The sequence below is a fragment of the Talaromyces stipitatus genome, genomic scaffold (genome assembly GCF_000003125.1).
Source record: "Talaromyces stipitatus ATCC 10500 scf_1105507295523 genomic scaffold, whole genome shotgun sequence".
NCBI lineage: Eukaryota > Fungi > Ascomycota > Eurotiomycetes > Eurotiales > Trichocomaceae > Talaromyces > Talaromyces stipitatus.
Window position 1 is genome coordinate 3,968,908 of NW_002990113.1, and position 11,682 is coordinate 3,980,589.

Below are 11,682 nucleotides of genomic sequence, written 5' to 3' on the forward strand. Positions count from 1 at the left end.
AACGTGACGGGCCTGGCAGCTGTGTCGCGTTGGCTCCTCGGCGGAGCCCTAAGCCCTAGGGAGTTCCAAATCTGGATATCTCTTTGTCTTCACAGTTTCCCAATTATGCTCCGACGAGAGCCGTACACACACATGTAAAAGAGATCTCTGTCCGCAGCTGAGCGTGCTCTTTTTCTTTTTTTTCCCTCATGCTTAGTTTTTGTTCGACTAGTTGCCTCTTAGGATAGAGAATGAACGCCGTCACAGCAGGCTACAGAAACAAGCACAGTTCGATCCGATGGCGACCACGGCCAAACTTCTTCCTAGTCGTCACAACTGAAGTCTCTACGACTTTTGCTAGGTCCTCTACATACATGAACGACTTTTCACGGTCCTTCTTCTTCAAACGGTACTTCTTAGAGATATGTCGAATTACCTGTGATCTGATCAGCTGCTATGAATCTAATTTTTACACAACCCCAGCCTGAGACCGCTCTAGATGGGAAAGGTTCGTACCCGTTTCATCTGACGCGTGGTAATAGGATCAATCTTTTTCGCTGGTGGATCGTTCGTGCACTAGACGAAAGACCTTCCAGAACGTCTGCAATGAGCTCTTGGTTTTGATGCCGCGGAGCCGGCGTCCACCTTTCCCACGACGTAGGTTCAGCACCTATTCGAGGAAGGTTCCCAGCACTTTCGCAGACAGTGCTGAGTAAGATTCCGCAGGGTCTCTCTGTGTATGCGAGCAAAATCTAGAAGAAGTGAGATTTGTGCCACAGGCCGCTGGCAAGTCTAGCAGCACGTACCCATTCCAGCATCCTTCCACCCGATCGAGCATGCGTTAAGTTTCAGAACTGTAGTCCTCCTGATTATAGATTGTTTCGTCGAAGTTTTTGAGTTGATCGATGTAGTACTCCGGAGGATGTTCGTTGTTGGCGAGGAAGTCTGCAAGGTCACTATGATCTTGAGCGTGGTTTACATTGTTGTCGTTGTTGTCGTTGTCGTTGTCGTTATCGTCATTATCGTCGCTTGTGAGATCAGTCTCTTGAGCACCGTTGACATCACTGAAGACAACATCATCTGCTTCAGACGATGACTCATCGACCTTCTCGCGACAGTGTCGTTTCGCGCCATCTTTATATATGCGAACGTCTGGTAGAGGTATAATAATTCCTGAGTCAAAAAGTGTATATAGTGTCGATATCAAGGGAGAAGACACCAGTGATTCAACTGAGGGGCCCGTCGACGAAACAGTGTCTTATACGGATAGAGAGACATGGTGGAAACCACAATTTTGCTTAGCGTGACCGAGGAGAGCTAGTGATAGATTGCAAGCTACACCAAAACATTATACTGTTATTTTCAAATGGTGTTGCCCAGATATATCAGAACTTCAGTTGCCCTGAATGAATGATGCCGACAATGCCCATGTGGTTAGGGCTCATCTCGAGCAATGGACAAAGACCCTCTGATTTGGAATGCTCAAATTGGACAGCGACCTACACCTAACAGAGAGCCATGTGACCTTTCATTCACTCTTTATATATAGCTTTATCAGAATGATACTTATGTATCAAGCACTCGGTAATACCCCAAAATCCGTCGATTGTGGACAGTCAACATATTTCCTTTTCGGGTAATCTGACACCAATCGGGCAACTTTCAGGGTTCTCATGGGCAATGCTTTACAGCAGGATGGGACGTTATTTTTGAGGCGGGGAAATTTTCATTTCTCATTCTTCAAGACCACCTGAATCAGTAGTCACGAATATCATTTTGAATCTTCATGCCTGAGGCAGCGATCTAGTTGTCGCTTGGCGTCGGACAATTACCGGTAGCTTTAAAGCCTGAGGCAGCTGAGGCAGCTGAGGGGCGGTAGCTTCCAAGCTTACGAACTACATACAACAAGAACACGAAGCCAATAGCTCACCACAAAACAGATAATTAAAAATGGCTCAATCATACTCGCCCCAACCATCGGCTCGCTGGAGCAGCTCTTCCTTCCAACCTCCAGTCGACTCCGAAACACCACCACCCCCTCCCCCAAAGCCGGATAGTCACGAAGCAAGCCGACGCGGAACACCATTGACGGGCGGTCTAGCAGCTCCGCCGAGTCAGTCTCAGATATCGCACGGCGCAATACAGAGTCCAAGGAATTTTCCAAGTGAATATAATCCTGCAGTAAATCAGGCTACTCAGAGATATGGATCGGAGACACCTCAAGCGCTCGCTGAACCTCCGCGGCTAGAAGACGAATGGTTACCGGATATTGTTAAGAATAAGACGTGCGTGCACCGTTCATCCTAATGTACAGTTTCGCTAACTGGTATCTTTGCGAGGAATAGAACGTCAGAACTACAATCAGTCCTCTCCAACCCAGCCCTTCTCTCTGCGCTATCAACCTTACACCCCTCCTACCCAGCTTCCCAGCAAGTCCTCCAGTCGCATCTAGACTCCAACAAAGCACTCGCCCAGCACGTCCTAGAACTCGAGTCGCGAGTCGCAAGCCTCCGCGCAACCACCGAATCTCTCCTCCTCAACCATCAATCCCTCGAAGTATCATGGCGAAAGAAACAAACCGAAATGGATGCTGCGCTGGAACCTTGGTCCCCGAAAGCGTTGTATCAACGTCTCACTGCTGCCGTTGCGGAACAGGAGGCGATTTGTCATGCGGTTGAAGAAAGTTTTCTTGAGAGCGATCATCACATGAGCCGTGCTTCGGATAAGGAAGTTACGGATTGGGTGAGACGGATTAGGACTGAGGGTGCTAAGCTGGAGTCTAGGAAGGAGGCTAGAGCACGGTGGGATGAAGGTAGAGTTGGTGGATGGCGTTGATACAAACCTGTGTCTTCATGCTATTTTCCGATTTCGAGTATGAGCATGCTCGGCAATGAACAACGTTCGCTGCCCCGAGAACCACAAGCCATCTCACATTTATCGTCTCAAGTCTATGGAACAAGGCTTCGTTCCGCGTGTGGAGTCTTACCAAATGGATTGGTTCCAGAAGAACAACTCCAGTACTAACGTCTGCTGAGAGGCAGTTCATGCAGCTTTGACGCCGGCCTGTTGATTCAGAAGCAGGGCCGGTTTCAGGAACGCATATGAAGGTGGCAAGGGATGGTCCAAAGTCCATAAGCGACCACCAAACTCCATACGCAGAACTATCCGAGTGTGACGACATGCATGTATATAGAAGTCTCATAATCACTCATGAAATCCACTCATCAATTCGTAGCTATCTATTCGCCATTCATTTTTACGCCTATACCGCATAGCTACAGGTAGTTTGCCAGACTTTAAACAGAATTCTTGCCATCCAGGTCACCGAAGAATTCCATGCCAAAGTCAGCACTGCTATCGTTGAACCGCAACTTCTTATCGATGCTCTTAATCTTCTTCATATCCTCATCGCTGAGCTTAAAGTCACCCTGCAAGTTATCCTGAATACGCTTTGGAGTCTTGGACTTTGGTAGGACCGAATGGCCTTGAGTAATGCCCCAAGCTGTGAATAATCAGTTATTGGGCCTTTCATTTACATGGAAATTCGGGAGACACATACCTAGAGCAACCTGAGCACCCGTCTTTCCATACTTCTTTCCAATCTCATTAAGTTCCGGACTCTCAATCAGTTTACCCAAATGCTTGGGACCAGAATAGATCTCATTCTGGTTACCAAATGGAGAATAATGAGTGATATGGATACCCTTCTCCCGATGCCAGTTCACAAACTCGGTCTGCTGCAACCATGGATGACACTCGAGTTGATGCACGGCGGGGACCACGGAGGTGTTCTTGAGTAGATGCTCCATTTGGGCCTTGGAGAAGTTTGAGACGCCGATTGCTTTTACTTTGCCGGTTTGGAGGAGATTTTCCATTGCTTTATAGGTCTGTTTCATGGTTAGCGTCTTATGCCCTTTGGGCAGGGGGGTGATAAAGACGTACGTCAACAAAATCTATGTCCGCCACAGCTGGCTTGCCATTCTCCTTTGGAAATAGATCGTTGCCAGGCTTCCAAGCTACGGGCCAGTGAATCAAGAACAGATCAACGTAGTCCATCTTCAGGTCCTTGAGTGAGCCATCAAGGGCCTTTGGAACATCATTTGGGTGATGCTCGTGGTTCCAGAGCTTGGTGGTAACGAACAATTCGTTTCTGGGGATGCCACTCTCCTTAATGGCCCTTCCTACGGGTTCTTCGGTACCGTAGCTGTAATAAATGTTAATAGATGTCGCTTGTAGAATGAATCGCGACTCTTTCAAGAGATCTGTACATACACTTTGGCGGTGTCGATGTGCCGATATCCCGCCTTGATGGCCTCCTTCACGGCATCGACCTGTGCATCAGCATCCTGCCATGTACCGAATCCGAGGGCTGGAATTTCGGCTCCGGTGTTGAGCTTGTATCGTGTGCCAGGCATGATTCAGAATAGTCGATTGCAATATACTCGGTTCAAAATCGATTTCGAAGATCTTTCTTTTCGCTATGAAGAACTTCAAGTTAGTTGTTTTCATGTCAAAGGCTGCCCATCTATATAATACGAGGGCAAAGCAGTTGGTACGTCAACTTGACGCAGAAACATGTTTGCGCCTCTGATATGACGTCGCAGTGGCTCGAGTGGATATATAGAGAGTGGATAACTTGACGTTAGCAATGTACCGGTGGTGTGTCAACGGTCTATCTTGTCTGTCAAATGCTTGTTATCACATCCATGCAGGACTGACTAGAGCTTCTTTTCTTTCGTATGCCTAGCAGAGGAAGGACTCGTCTGAGTCAAGACGTGATTGGTCAATCGAATCTCTCGGGATCCTCGACCGAAAGTAGACGCTAGAACCACAACAGCTTAGCGTCCATATCATGTGACAGCTCATTTCACGCTAAGGAATTTTTTTGTTTTTAGCGGAAAAGCACAGCTTCATTTTCTTCTTCCACCACAACCACTACCTCGCACTTGCAGCGAGCGAATATCTCAACATCAATGCTTGATAGGTCCCAGGACCTTGTACTTGCCTCGATTATACCGCTGGCTGGTAGTTCTGCTAACTGCTTCCAAGTAAAAGGTTCGTTGCAAAATTTTCTTCTTTCTCCCCCATGTCTGATGATGACTCCGTGACACGCTAAGGCATTCCTCAAACTTAATGAATACATGTGGAATCTGTCTATTATCAAGTTTCAGCCTTGTCTGATCTTTCTTTTTTTCGTTGTTGAGCCAATTGTCTGTCGTCTGTAGTAGTTACGAAGCTAACTTACATCGGATAGGTAAATAAGAACTTTCTTCTCCCATACATTGTGTTACTTGCTTCGAATGAGGAAAGTTTGAACGAACGGGCGGACAAAACGCCTCCGCCTGCTCTTCATCCATCAAAAGCAAAGCGTACAAACTTTGCGGGTGCTGGGCAGGCGGAATGCTTGTTGAGAACTCGTCAACTGATTTGTTGTCCTCGATATATATGGGATATCTGAGTTTTGTGTGGACTTGAACTAACACTCATCTCCCAGGTACATATCACTTTTCTTTCACCCTATGCACTCTCGAAAGGATGTCATCCATTATATGATGAACACGTTATTCACACTGTTTGATCGAGCGCACCGCGTTTCGAAATGAACATTCTTACACTGAAAATTCTGATTTAATGAGGTATGTCCATCTATTCCTGTTGTCATGTGGATTATGCTAACAGTGGCCAGCCTGACACAGATGACACATCCATGATTATATTCATCTTGAAAATTTATCATTCTATTATGAAGCCATATACTGATACAAATGTTGGCTTTAGGTCTATCGTTTCGATGTCCTGTCTTAACTGCTAATTTACCGGTAAGCTATAAATGTTCCTTTCGTTCTACCCCTCGCCTGATGAACAACAAATATTTCGCTGTGTTCTTACCGAGTCTCGGCATTGAAGAAAAACTATTTCACCTTGGAGAACTGATCCTAATCAATCTTGCTGTTATCATTTCCTATGTTGGTGGTAATCAAACGCTAACATCTTTCATAGGTAGCATCATTTGCAACTTAGCTAGATATAACTTCAATCATAGAATAAATTATGCTTCTTATGCCACTCCTCCAAACTCACATCATTGTACTTCTCGCGCACAACCTTCTTCCCTTCCGGCCATCGTACATAAGCCGGCTTAGACGAATCCATAATACAAACCATCTCATCTGGGACAGGTAACTCTGTATCAATCGCCGGCGCAAAAGGATGGATCAATTCAGGCCAGTGATGATCCCACAACCACAACATGGTACTACAATTCGAGCAGAAACTTCTCTCGGATGAACACTTTTGTTCGTCTGGTTTGCCGCGGTTTTTGATTGCGTTGTATTTTCTGCGAAACTTAATATCTGTTTAAATATCCATGGTAGTAGGTATTTGTACTGACTTGATAAGTTCCTTTCCCTTCTTGATTTTGAGGGTATTGGCCAATCCGCCAATGTTGACGCTGCCGTTGTATCCAGCGACTTTGCGGCAGATTCCGCATGCGCAGAGTTGATATGGCACCGGTGTATGGGATTGGAGTTCGAATTCTATGCCACCGCATTGGCAGCTTCCTTCGAGGTGCCTGTTCTCGTTAGTTTATGTCCTGTAGACTTATGATGTTACTGACATGGGCATTTTGATCCTTGAATTGCTGAGAAGTATATTATCTGGAGTAGAATTGCTGTCGTAGTATATGAGACAAGAGGGGTTATCTACGATATTTATAGTTCGACGTCATACGTGCATAACCCTATCTTTCAACACGTTAAAGAACCAGTTACTGCTGCAGCAGTATCGTGTTATATGTCCGAGTATCCGAGTAGACACTGCGATTGGCGAATATTCGTAGCTGAGTACAATGGATATGTTTGCTCTGTTTGCACTGTTTGTTCGGTACCCATAGATGATTTTGGCTCGGCGACATCAGACACTCAGAACATTTTCAAACCAGATCACATACTGAACTCCCAACATATACATAACCATGAGTTTCGGAGCTCCCGGCGGTGCCGCTGCAAACTTCAAACCTACTCCGTGAGTATCCTCAAGGACAGAAGACGGGGTACGGTCTCGGTTGACACAATTCTAGACCGGAGCGAGGCAGTTTCCCACTTGACCACGATGGTTCGCCCTCTCCATATTCCCCCAATGGTTGCGAATGATTAGTCGCTGATTGGGTGCATATAGGCGAATGCAAACATCTCATACAGAACTATCTGAAGTGTCTCAAATCGCAAGGAGGCGTTAATAATGAGGATTGTCGGAAACTTGCCAAGGGTTATTTGGGTTGTCGCATGGACAAGTCAGTTTTCCTGCTGCTCGTGGATATGTTACTGCTGCGATTGCTAACTGTGTCTCTTTGCTTGAATAGAAATCTTATGGCACCCGATGAGTTTGAGAATCTCGGCCTCGAGTTCAAGGAAAAATCTACAGGGGACGATACGACGGTTAAAAAGACGTGATACTATACATATACACCTGGGTAAATGGAAGGATGCAACGTTCAACCTAGGATATATATGCATCTTTTGTTGGGCTGTTCGCAGTGGACTTGATTGGATCATGGCATTTTTGGCGTTTTGATGGGCATAGTAAGCCAGAGTTATTCTTGTTTATTGTATATAGTCTTTGGAGTGTGAATTCATGTAAATTAGTAGCATTTGGGAATAGGAATATCTATATTCAGATTTATTTGTTGCTTCCAAGGCTGAAATCGTAAAAGCCTATTGGGATATTCAGAGCTAGATGAGAAGCTCCGGCTAGCTTATCAGATAAAGAGATCTTGACATTCACGACACCATCTTAGCCACAACCACTCGTGCATTATGACACTCATAATGCCACCCATTCATCTTATCCATGTCTTCAATTGCACGCCCTCCTGAACCATGGCTTGTAGCCATTATTCTAATAGTCCAATCTCGTGGAGGCCCACGATGTGTCTTCCACACCCCCGCCAACCCGGACCTTGAGAAGCTCCTCGGCCCCAACTTTCGTCGCGGACGAGGCGGTAACGATTTCGCATCCGATGAAGAAAGTCAATCCAGCTCCGATGAGGAAGATGAAGATCCCACCGGTGCTGGAGGGACTGCTACCGGTGGGAGTTCCGCAGGTGGTGGTGGTCGACCGAGTAACGCGAACGTGGTCGACGATAATAATTCTACGACCGCTTCGTCAGCGGGTGGTGACTCGCAGCGTCCACCGTCGCTTAATTCCGGGAAAGCTAGGAAGAAAGCATCTGATCTGGAGGATAGTGCTGATTTAACGGGTATTGGGAGAGGTCATTACAGTGCGGTCTTTGACTCTGTGTTTGGACTGCCGTCGGATGTATGGGAGAAGCTATTGAGTCCGACTCGAGCATGGCACAAGAGGAGGTTTGAAATTGGTATCAATGACCTGGCATTCGTGGGCTGGCCTGTCTTTGTACGCGATGATGGTTACTGGCGCAAGAAGAGTCGAAGGAGGAAACGAAAGAAACCAAAAAGCGCGGAGAAGAGACATAAAGATGGCGATGCCAATTCTGACATCGAGGGCGCTCCTGATGGTACACAGTCCTCCAGAGAAGATGACAATACAGACAAGACGGATGTCGAAGATAATGCCGATAGTCAGACGGGCAGTCCGGAGAGTGATAAAGATACCATGTCGATGTTCAACGTCGTGTTTGTCATGGCTCCGCCGGTGCTTGAGTACTCCATACATTTGCAAGAGATGTACGAGCACGTTATCAAGAAGTTTAGCAAAGCCCTGAAGTATGAACAAGATCATTCGGATTACGTGTGGAAGGAAGCGCAGCATATTCTGCAAGTAAAGGAACGGGCGCGAGAGCGAGGTATGTGAACACATCGAACTGTCAATGTCTACACAAGATTCGAGGCTAACATTACTAGACGTCTCTGCGGAAAATTTGCATGACGAGCTCGTGTCAAAATCGTCTCTTGCTGCAGCCATACATTCCGTATTCGACAAGATTTCCAAATCAGATATTGCGTTTGTATCTCTCAAATCACGTTCAGCCGACTTCCAAATACCTCCGACAACATCAGTTGCAGACTTACCCCCGAGCAACGATACCTCCCTTGCAGGCATGTGGCTCACCACAGCGAATACAGTCAACGCAGACCACGGCGCAGAACTCGAAATGCCGAATCAAGTTCTGGCCAAACACTTTGCATTGCTCCTCCTCGAAAGCGAGGCGGGCATCATGGAAGCATTAAAAGGCAGCGAACTAGCTCCAGCTCTCTTACACTACATTCGAAACTCCCGGCCCAATAAGTCCTTTGCGCAGATATCGGCACTGTCGGGTATTCCTCTTGACACTATCCATGACCTCGCTCAACACCTGGTTTACTGGAGACGAGCTCGAGCCATCCCACCGTTGCACCAGAGAGATACTTATATCGTATCACCGAATTGTGATCTCAGCCAGTTGAAGAAAGCTACTCAATCGTATGCGGCTACGTTTCCGACTCTTCCCAGTTTACCCAAGATGCTCTCGGCGTTAAGTGGCACTCCACGACCATATGCGACCTTTATTCCGAGTAAGGACCACAAGGAGACCTATTTTGCTATCCTTGCCTGGCTCCTGAGAGGTGGATGGGTAACTCAGCTGAGAACTTTCTCACGAGTCAAGGTGACTCCCGAGATCAAGTTCGCAGTCGAACAGAAAATGCGCAAAGAACAACTTGAGAAATATCTCGCTTCAGGCGGGAATGCAAGTTCATCATCATCGTCACTGGATAGAGCATATGGCGATAGCTCGAGTACGCGGTACCACGACGATGCCGCGAGTACTAGATCCTCGTCTTCTATCCACAGTCAAACCAGCGGACAACTCACACCCCTCGCACAGCGACACGGGTCAGATGAAGATCACTTCCAACTATCGGACTCTTACATGGAGCGCAACTCGCACCTGAACATGTCGTCATTGATCATGTTTCCGCATCGAGCCTCTCCACTCGAATCCCGATGGTTAGACGAGATCATGTCCCGATTCCCAGACGCACCACCAAGACCGACTTCATCAACCGCAACAAATCCCAATGAAGGCGACGACTCGGTAGTGACGGATTCCTTGAAAACGTACTGGCCTAAATTCGTCAAATATTTCAACGGCACCGACGCGCTCGAGAAAATTGCCGTTCGCGAGGGTATGAAACGGAAGGTTGTTTGGCAGCTTCTGCAGAGATGGGGGTTGGGGCAGTCGACCATGCCGGGTATGGATGCCAGGGAACAAGTTCTTGTCAGTGTGCGACACTGGTAGTGTACTACTACTACTACTACTTCTTTTATACATATTTTAATATTCTTGATAATGTTGGTGTGACACGATGGAAGGGTTACCGGAAGCACCCGAGGTCCAACGGTTGATTGAAACAAATAAAATAAGCCTAAGCCTAAGCCCTAAGTTATCCGGTCCAATTGGATTCTGGCTATGTTGTGTATTGAATATCTTGCTTGTAGCTCCTACTTTTATGCTTGGCTTCAGGGTCAACAGCTGCAAGTTACATATATCATCGTGCACGGTGCAGTGTAGTACTAAGGACAAGGGCTGGCCATGAAGAATCAGAATCTGTGGTCTTCTTTGGGGGTCATGCAGTAGTTAGTAGGTACTTGTTACATACGACTGTAGTACGAGGGGCTACAATTGAAGAATCGGTTCCTGTTGAGCTTTGCATAAGCAGTAATATTATACAGCTGATGAATTAAAGATTCATATTACCTGGTATATTTCAGCAGCTATGACATGACTTCACCTTCTTGATATATATTTTCACCCCCCATCCTGGTGATTTTGGTGTTCTGGCATGTGTATTACGATACAGACACGACGTATGCGGAACGACGGATAACGGCGGTATCCAAAACCACTCCGGTACTGTATTATATGTATTATATGTATAAATTGATGAGCAATATCAGACAGAGCTGACTGCGGGGTTGTCCATGCAGAAGAATATTAGCAACTAATTACCCAGATATCGTACGTAATGTCTATTATAGCTAAGTTAACTATGCGAACCCCTCGCGAAATTCTTAATTAGGCCGTGTCAGGGTCGTACGATCACTCCTTTGAAGGATGATACAGTGTGTATTGGGGTTACGAGGGGTAAGATGACAGCTCGGAGTATGTGCCGATAGCATTGTAGGCATATTGCTGTATGGACTTGATCTATTTTCATATTTGTATCTGTATGAACACTGCAAATTGTGTATATTCACGTGGTGCTTGGAGATCATCGCTATCATCAAAAGTACATAGGCCATTCCCCGCTGATACACAAAATCCGACATACCCTCAGGCTGCCACGCACATATCAACCTTCATTCCATATGTAACATGTCCTAGTTAATAAACAACAACATTATGAATACCTAGGTCAAATACCTTGAAATAACATATGTGATTGTCTTCAACTTCCTACCAAATTCCTAGGGTTAGGAGTACCCTCAAAGTTACATGTACCATACCCACAGGAAACACGCTGAAGAATATTTGGTCGCGGACGTCCGGCAATCCCAGGGTAGTCGATACTACGTACTGAATTTACTAGGTAAAATAGACAAGAAAATAAAGTAAAATACAATTTAACTGGACTTACCCAAAAACCGAGCCGAGTTTGTTCGTTTGTTGTACTGTACCAGCAAAGAACTTTTCTCAAGAAATTCCACACTCAGAGAGCATCCACTTAACCTTCCTTCCTCTCCACA

The 11,682-nt window shown here is 46.2% G+C and overlaps 6 protein-coding genes across 6 annotated transcripts, besides 1 other annotated feature; 3 read left to right on the forward strand and 3 right to left on the reverse strand.

Moving 5' to 3' along the window:
* Window positions 1-820: 820 nt before the first annotated feature.
* Window positions 821-1,257, reverse strand: TSTA_074000 (uncharacterized protein; the record flags this gene model as incomplete). Its single annotated transcript, XM_002341361.1, has 2 exons — window positions 821-1,131; window positions 1,197-1,257. The coding sequence occupies 2 exons, from the start codon at window positions 1,255-1,257 to the stop codon at window positions 821-823; spliced, it is 372 nt and encodes a 123-aa protein (XP_002341402.1).
* Window positions 960-1,009: a microsatellite.
* Window positions 1,258-1,929: 672 nt separating the features above from the next.
* Window positions 1,930-3,517, forward strand: TSTA_074010 (uncharacterized protein; the record flags this gene model as incomplete). Its single annotated transcript, XM_002341362.1, has 2 exons — window positions 1,930-2,264; window positions 2,325-3,517. The coding sequence occupies 2 exons, from the start codon at window positions 1,930-1,932 to the stop codon at window positions 2,812-2,814; spliced, it is 825 nt and encodes a 274-aa protein (XP_002341403.1). The 3' UTR covers window positions 2,815-3,517.
* TSTA_074020 (aldehyde reductase (AKR1), putative) lies at window positions 2,335-4,461 on the reverse strand. Its single transcript, XM_002341363.1, has 4 exons — window positions 4,252-4,461; window positions 3,922-4,183; window positions 3,539-3,866; window positions 2,335-3,481 (listed from the first exon to the last, which is right to left on the reverse strand). The coding sequence occupies exons 1-4, from the start codon at window positions 4,392-4,394 to the stop codon at window positions 3,276-3,278; spliced, it is 939 nt and encodes a 312-aa protein (XP_002341404.1). The 5' UTR covers window positions 4,395-4,461; the 3' UTR covers window positions 2,335-3,275.
* A 1,470-nt stretch (window positions 4,462-5,931) lies between these two features.
* On the reverse strand, window positions 5,932-6,775 carry TSTA_074030 (DUF636 domain protein). Its single transcript, XM_002341364.1, has 3 exons — window positions 6,596-6,775; window positions 6,371-6,550; window positions 5,932-6,316 (listed from the first exon to the last, which is right to left on the reverse strand). The coding sequence occupies exons 1-3, from the start codon at window positions 6,601-6,603 to the stop codon at window positions 6,013-6,015; spliced, it is 492 nt and encodes a 163-aa protein (XP_002341405.1). The 5' UTR covers window positions 6,604-6,775; the 3' UTR covers window positions 5,932-6,012.
* Window positions 6,776-6,952: 177 nt separating this feature from the next.
* On the forward strand, window positions 6,953-7,448 carry TSTA_074040 (cytochrome c oxidase assembly protein Cox19, putative; the record flags this gene model as incomplete). Its single annotated transcript, XM_002341365.1, has 4 exons — window positions 6,953-7,002; window positions 7,058-7,092; window positions 7,156-7,270; window positions 7,340-7,448. 4 exons carry the CDS (start codon window positions 6,953-6,955, stop codon window positions 7,428-7,430), a joined length of 291 nt encoding a protein of 96 aa, XP_002341406.1. The 3' UTR covers window positions 7,431-7,448.
* Window positions 7,449-7,827: 379 nt separating this feature from the next.
* TSTA_074050 (UPF0171 domain protein) lies at window positions 7,828-10,234 on the forward strand (the record flags this gene model as incomplete). Its single annotated transcript, XM_002341366.1, has 2 exons — window positions 7,828-8,800; window positions 8,859-10,234. The coding sequence occupies 2 exons, from the start codon at window positions 7,828-7,830 to the stop codon at window positions 10,232-10,234; spliced, it is 2,349 nt and encodes a 782-aa protein (XP_002341407.1).
* Window positions 10,235-11,682: the final 1,448 nt, after the last annotated feature.